This window comes from Triplophysa rosa, unplaced genomic scaffold (genome assembly GCF_024868665.1).
Source record: "Triplophysa rosa unplaced genomic scaffold, Trosa_1v2 scaffold112_ERROPOS181078, whole genome shotgun sequence".
Classification (NCBI taxonomy): Eukaryota; Metazoa; Chordata; class Actinopteri; order Cypriniformes; family Nemacheilidae; genus Triplophysa; species Triplophysa rosa.
The window spans coordinates 130,409-137,425 of NW_026634057.1; the positions used below are offsets into that span (position 1 = coordinate 130,409).

At 37.4% G+C, this 7,017-nt stretch overlaps 1 protein-coding gene across 1 annotated transcript; it reads left to right on the forward strand.

The window, feature by feature from the left end:
• Window positions 1-2,035: 2,035 nt before the first annotated feature.
• LOC130549388 (uncharacterized) lies at window positions 2,036-6,661 on the forward strand. Its single transcript, XM_057326596.1, has 6 exons — window positions 2,036-2,158; window positions 4,495-4,812; window positions 4,989-5,270; window positions 5,355-5,480; window positions 5,594-5,661; window positions 6,366-6,661. The coding sequence occupies exons 1-6, from the start codon at window positions 2,056-2,058 to the stop codon at window positions 6,414-6,416; spliced, it is 948 nt and encodes a 315-aa protein (XP_057182579.1). The 5' UTR covers window positions 2,036-2,055; the 3' UTR covers window positions 6,417-6,661.
• Window positions 6,662-7,017: the final 356 nt, after the last annotated feature.

Sequence of the window (7,017 nt, forward strand, 5' to 3'; positions counted from 1 at the left end):
TCTACTTCTTCATTTCCATCCACACCCACATGTGCAGGTACCCAGAGGAAATTTACCTCTGTCCTTAACTGCCTTATTCTAAACAGACTTTGTAAAACTTCAAATACTAAGTCTTGCCTAGCTTCAGATTTACCACTTAGTAGACTAGTGAGCGCAGCCATGGAATCACTGCATATCACAGTTCTTTCTGGTTGGACTTCTTCCATCCACTGTAGAGCTAGTATGATGGCTAACAATTCAGTAGTAAAAACTGACACATGTTCAGATCATCTTTTTGCAATTTTTATTTTAAAAGTAGGAATATATACTGCTGCTGCTGTTCTTCCAGACTCTGGTTCCTTAGACCCATCTGTAAATACCTGTAATACAGAATAATATTCCTTTATTATATACTGTTGAACCACTAATTTAGTTGGTATGTTCATCTCTGGTTCTTTCATTATTTTGTGAATTTGTAAATCTATTAGTGGCATAGGGAACAACCAGGGGGGAATTGCTGGTATAGCAACAGAAGGAGCAATTTCATAGTCTTTCAACTCCAAGCTGTTCACCTCCTTCCTTACTACCCAGCCAAAGCTTGTTATTTCTTTATATTCATATTCCCAACAATTTTTCAAAATTACTCTAACTGGATGGTTTTCCAGATGTCCCTTTACACCATACCAGTACCTTAATCTCAACTGTGACCTACGTTGTTCTAGAGGCAATTCTCCCATTTCAACTTGCAATGAGGCTACTGGAGAAGATCTAAATGCACCACAGCAAATGCGCAAAGCTTGATTTTGTATTACCTCTATCTTTTTAAGTAATGTTTTGTTCGCAGAACTGTATACTACACAACCATAGTCTATGTTTGATCTAATCACAGCATAATACATTCTTTTCAATGACTGACAGCTTGCCCCCCACTCAGCTCCTGACGAGCACCTTAATACATTTATTCCTTTTTTGCATTTTTCTGTCAATTTCTGAATATGTATTCTAAAACTTAATTTAGAGTCCATCCACATACCCAAAAATCTTACTACATTAACTTGCTCCAGCTGATAACCATACATTTTGACATTCAATCTTGGATTCTTTTTCTTTTTCGAAAAACATATTACTTGTGTTTTTGCCACAGAAAAACGAAAACCCCAACTATTCGCCCATTTTTCCACCTCATTCACTGCTTTTTGCATTTTACTTTCTACAAATAGAACATTTCGCCCCCTTTTCCATAGAGCTCCATCATCCGCATATAATGATCTTCCTATTCCAGTATCTACGTTATGATAGATGTCATTAATCATTAAATTAAAAAGAATAGGACTGCTCACACTTCCCTGGGGAGTTCCATTCTCAATTGGAAGAATCTGAGAAAAAGCAGTCCCTCCCTACTCTTACTTGAATCGTTCTTCCGAACAAGAAACTCAGAATCCAGTTATACATTTTTCCATCAATTCTCAAGCTTTCCAAATTCAATAAAAGCCCCTCTTTCCACAACATATCCTAAGCTTTTCTACATCAAAAAAGACTCCCACAAGCACTTCTTTATTAACTTGAGCTTTTCGGATTTCAGCTTCCAGACATACTATTGAATCCATCGTATTTCTCCCTTTCTAAATCCACTTTGACATGCTGAAAAAATGTTTCTACTTTCAATCACATATGTCAACCTATTCATAACCTTCTTCGTCTTCTTCTTCTTCTTCTTCAGGTCTATGGCTGTTTTAAGCACTTCCGCCACCTATTGGACTGTAGTGTGATCTTTGCAATTGCATGGAGGAAAGCCGGGTTTCCGTTTAAAAGCATCAATTCCTTTGCGTCTATTCGTTTTCGAATCACAAATAGTAACATATCATATCATGATGTTTCTTTTTTATTGGTTTAAACACGGATATATGATAATAAACAGATACAAAATCAAGTATCAGGAAAATGTCAAATTAGCACCCTTTCTGTTCTCTCACTTTTCTCACTTCAAAGAGATTTGAGTCTTGAGGACTGTACTCCTCCCTCTAGTGCATTCTGCAGCCATACATCACACCGTAAAGGGGTATATTAGTTATCAAAATGTCAGAACCCAATCGGTTGTTCGGTTTTTTATTGTTTGTTATAAACGCTTTTTCAGAATGTGATGTAATGTTCTTCTGTCTGTGTTTGTGGAGTCTGTTTGGTAAGTTGTTTTTATATCTTTACTTCATTTTAGTGCAGATTAACTCACGAACAATACACGGATCTGTGAGCTTGTTAATCAATCAACCAAATTCAATTCAACTCCATTTTATTTCTATAGCGCTTTTCACAATGTGCATTGTTCCAAAGCAGCTTTACAGGAGAAAATAATAAAAACTGAAAAACACAGAAAAGGTAAAAACAGCACAGTGCGTGGTGTTTATAGAACAATCAAGATTATTCTAGTAAAGTAAATCATATCTAATAAATTCAATCTCCCGGTGGTTTATTTGGCATATCTTGCATTAAGTGAATGCTTGCTTGGATTTAGTTATGCTAGGCGTTCTCAAAAGTCTGGAGTTTTGAGATCTTAGAGAGTGTGATGGGTTGTAGTGTGGTAGAAGCTCTGTTATGTAGGTAGGGGCTAAAGCGTTTAAGGCTTTATAAGTAATTAAAAGAACTTTAAAGTCAATATGATAGTTAATGGGTAACCAGTGAAGGGTTGATAACATTGGGGTTATGTGATCGTATTTTCTGGACCTGGTCAGAACTCTGGCAGCTGCGTTCTGAACTAACTGTAGTTTGTTTATTGATGCTGCAGGACAACCACTAAGCAGTGCATTACAGTAGTCAAGTCTTGAGGTCACAAATGCATGAATAAGCTTCTCTGCGTCAGCCACACATAAAATATTTCGCAATTTGGCAACATTTCTAAGGTGGAAGAAGGCTGTTTTTGTGACATTTGAGATGTGATTTTTAAATGACAGGTTGCTGTCTAATATAACGCCAAGGTCTTTAACTGTATTTGTTGGAGTAACAGTGCAGCCTTCAATTTGCAGGTCATAATCCGAAATATTCTGCTCACGTGTCTTTGGTCCGATAAGTAATATTTCTGTTTTATTAGAATTTAAAAGAAGGAAATTACAAGTCATCCAATGCTTTATATCGTCGATGCACTCTGCCAATTTGGATAGTTGGAAGGAATCATCTGGTCTTGATGAGATATATAGCTGAGTATCATCTGCATAACAGTGGAAGCTAATTCCATGTTTTCTAATAATGTTTCCAAGGGGCAGCATGTATATGGAGAATAGCAAGGGTCCTAAAACCGATCCCTGAGGTAATCCATAATTTACTTGCGTTAGATTTGATGATTCCCCATTTAAATGGACAAATTGATGTCTGTCTGATAAGTAAGATCTGAACCATTGTAGTGCCTGTCCCTGAATACCGGTATAATTGTGTAAGCGATCTAGAAGTATTTTATGGTCTACAGTATCGAACGCAGCACTAAGGTCAAGCAGGACTAGGAGTGAGATGTTACCTTTATCTGATGCTATAAGCAGGTCGTTTGTAATTTTAACGAGCGCAGTTTCAGTACTATGATGCGGTCTAAAGCCTGACTGGAATTTTTCGTGTATGTCATTATTTTGTAAGAAAGAGCACAACTGAGTGGACACTACTTTTTCTAGTATTTTAGACAGGAAAGGGAGATTTGAAATCGGTCTATAGTTTCCTAGTTCATTGGGGTCTAAGTTTGGTTTCTTGATAAGAGGCTTAATGACGGCCAGTTTAAAGGCTCCTGGGACATGGCCTAGATTAATTGACGAGTTGATAATGTTATAAATGGGCTCAATTGCAACGGGTAATAACTCTTTTAATAATTTAGTTGGTATGGGGTCTAATAAGCAAGTTGTAGGTTTAGATGTTGCAATAAGTTTAATTAAATCTTCCTGTTTTATAGGTGAAAAACACTGTAGCCTTTCTTTTGGGGCGATGGTTGGTACTAATTTATAGGACAGACTTGGAGGTTGAGTTTTTACTATTTTGTCTCGTATGTTTTCGATTTTCTCTGTAAAAAAGTTCATGAAATCATTGCTACCAAGGTGCGGCGGAATACCCAGGTCAGGTGAAGTCTGTTTATTTGTTAGTTTAGCAACTGTACTAAATAAAAACCTTGGATTGTTTTTGTTAGTTTCTATGAGGTTACGGAGGTGCTCAGCCTTTGCTGCTTTTAGTGCCTTTTTATAACAGTTTGCACTCTCTTTCCACGCAATTTTAAAGACCTCTAATTGGGTTTGTTTCCATTTGCGCTCCAGTTTACGTGTTTCTCTTTTAAGGGCGCGAGTGGTGCTATTGTACCATGGTGCTGCGTTTTTCTCATTCATCTTTTTTGACTTCATAGGTGCGACAGCTTCTAATGTATTAGAGAAAATAGTGCCCAATTAGTACTTTATCAACGTTAACCAAACAATATGAGATTATAATACCTGTAATTTAATAGAAGTCAGGATATGTGGCACAGAGCTTCAGTAAGTGTCGTTGTGTATTTTTCAGGTGTGTTTGGTTGTGTGTCTGTGTCAGTGACTGAGGGAGATTCTGTTACTTTGTTTGTGAATCTGACTGAAACACAGATGAAGGATGGAATCTCCTGGAAGTTTGGAGCTCAAGAAAGTCTCATCGCTGAAATCAAGAGTGAAAGCATCACTATATCTGATGATAAACCTGACAAAAGATTCAAAAACAGACTGCAACTAAACAAACATACTGGAGATCTGACCATCACAAACACTAGCGTCACAAACACTGGACTTTATCAAGTGACCAACATCAAGACAAACCAACAACTCACAACATTCACTCTTACCGTCTATGGTGAGTAGAAAAGATAAATGTTTTATATATTAATATGATATATATTCACATTTTCATGTTTCTAATCAACGTTTTACAACATGTTCCTCGCTTAAATCTTTATCACACATTGTTGATTGTATGTTTTAATAATTCAAATAATGGAATTTATCTATTTTATTCTTCATTATTTTCAGCTCGTCTGCCTGTTCCTGTCATCACCAATTCTTCATCATCTTCATCATCAGGCTCAAAATGTGTTGTGTTGTGTTCAGTGATGAATGTGTCACATGATGTGAGTGTCTCCTGGTACAAAGGAAAGAGTTTATTGTCCAGCATCAGTGTGTCTGAACACAGAGACATCAGCAGCATCTCTCTTCATCTGGAGTGTCTGGATGATTCTTACACATGTGTGGTGAACACTTCCATCACAAACCAGACTCAACATCTCAACACTGATGTCTGTCACAAGTGTTCAGGTATGCTATTTTATTATTATTAGTGTTCACTTACTGATGTAAGATTAGACATACAGATTGAACTACAGTAATGTCTCTTATTAGTCATTACAGGTCTCACCTTCAGTCGTTCAGTTCCTCTCTCTTGTGCTGTTGTTGGATCTGTGATGATTGTAGCCGCGCTTCTGATCTTCTGCATCTACAGGAAACGCAGACAAAGAGATCAACACGGTGTGTGGAAACGACATCTGACACATGTGCTTAAGTAATGTGGTTTTGTAAAGACACAGTGTAAAAGGTAGAAGTGCAAATCATTATGAATAATTACAGTATTTTTGCAACAGTTCACACCAGCGAGCAGGAGATCACATACGCAGAGCCAACATTCTGCAAAAGACAAACACATAAACCGGTGAGATCATTCATGTGCGTGTTGTGTGTCTTAATTCTGCATGGTCACTATTCTGTCATTATCACATGGGGAATACTTGATTCTGATTGGCCAGTAGTGACATTCCAAGGTCAATTAATCCCTGATGAAAATACACGGTCATCGGGGTACTGCGTGTCATTTCGACCAGTGCAGTTTAATATTACACATAAATTAACTATAAAAAAGTAATTAATAACATAAGAGATTGTTTTTGAGTAACGCCATTATGCCACGATTTATTCACAATACAGCGCTTGCTAGTAGGACTTACTTAATTTATTTAGTTAATTTTACTCACTTTTGAAAGCAGCAAAATTAGAAAAACTGGGCGCAAATAAACACAAAATTTTAATTGAATCCTGTTACGCATCAGGAACTGTTCTGGTTCCACAGGTGGGGCGACATGTATTGCTGCGCTCCCGCTATGTCCATGCAAGGCTGCATGGATGGGCGGAGAGTTTGCCCAGAACAGTTTTATTCTGCCAACCTTAAATATATGCTATTGTTAAATATTCGACAGCAGTGGTCCTGACAGAAACACAGCTATGACCGCTGCGCGAGAGTCTTTGAAAAAGAGAGTCGCGACACCGTTTGATCTCAAGTCACGACCAATCAGAATCAAGGACTGGAACTATGTGTTTTATACTCATGTTTAAACACATGTTTTGTGTTTGTGTCTGCAGATATCTGCAGTGGAGTATGATATGGTGTATGCTGGAGTCATGACAAGATGATCAAACTCTGTTGTTGGACGTTCACGTTGCAGTAGACATCTCTGCTTAATAAATCTTTATTAGAGAGGACAAGAAGAGAAGTGGAAAGGACCACGAGACGGAAATCGAACCCGATGCACAACCGTGCAATATTTCGGAGCACTGCCCATGAGGCTATTGGCTCCGACACGCCATAGTTTTTTTGACCTTCCTCATGTGTGTGTGTTCTATGTAAAAGATGCAATAGTTCATCATCAGCTGGATCAAGTTTACCTCTGAAATATCTCTACTTACCAGATTATTATCACTGGGTTCCTGTTACACTACAATAAACTTCCGTTGTGGTTTTACATACTCGTGTCTGTCTGGGTCATTCTGTGACAATAATGAAGCTGAACGGAACTGCTTAATGTATAAGTGCACTTTATTTTATATAGTTGCACGTCATGGGATTGCACTCAGAAACAAATGTATAGTTCAATACAAAAGTCGCTTTGGATAAAAGCATCTGCCAAATGCATAAATGTAAAAAAATGTAAATGAAAATCACCTTTGTCATTCAGACTAGTGTAATTATACATTTTATGACCAGCTATTTTATTCATAGTGTACATGTTGAAAA

Excerpts from the sequence above, each read along its gene's own strand:
- LOC130549388 (XM_057326596.1), top strand. The coding sequence starts at position 2,056 with ATGTCAGAACCCAATCGGTTGTTCGGTTTTTTATTGTTTGTTATAAAC. Across the intron at positions 2,159-4,494 it reads GTGTTTGTGGAGTCTGTTTG|GTGTGTTTGGTTGTGTGTCT; the intron begins GTAAGTTGTTTT and ends TGTATTTTTCAG. Across the intron at positions 5,271-5,354 it reads TGTCTGTCACAAGTGTTCAG|TCATTACAGGTCTCACCTTC; the intron begins GTATGCTATTTT and ends GTCTCTTATTAG.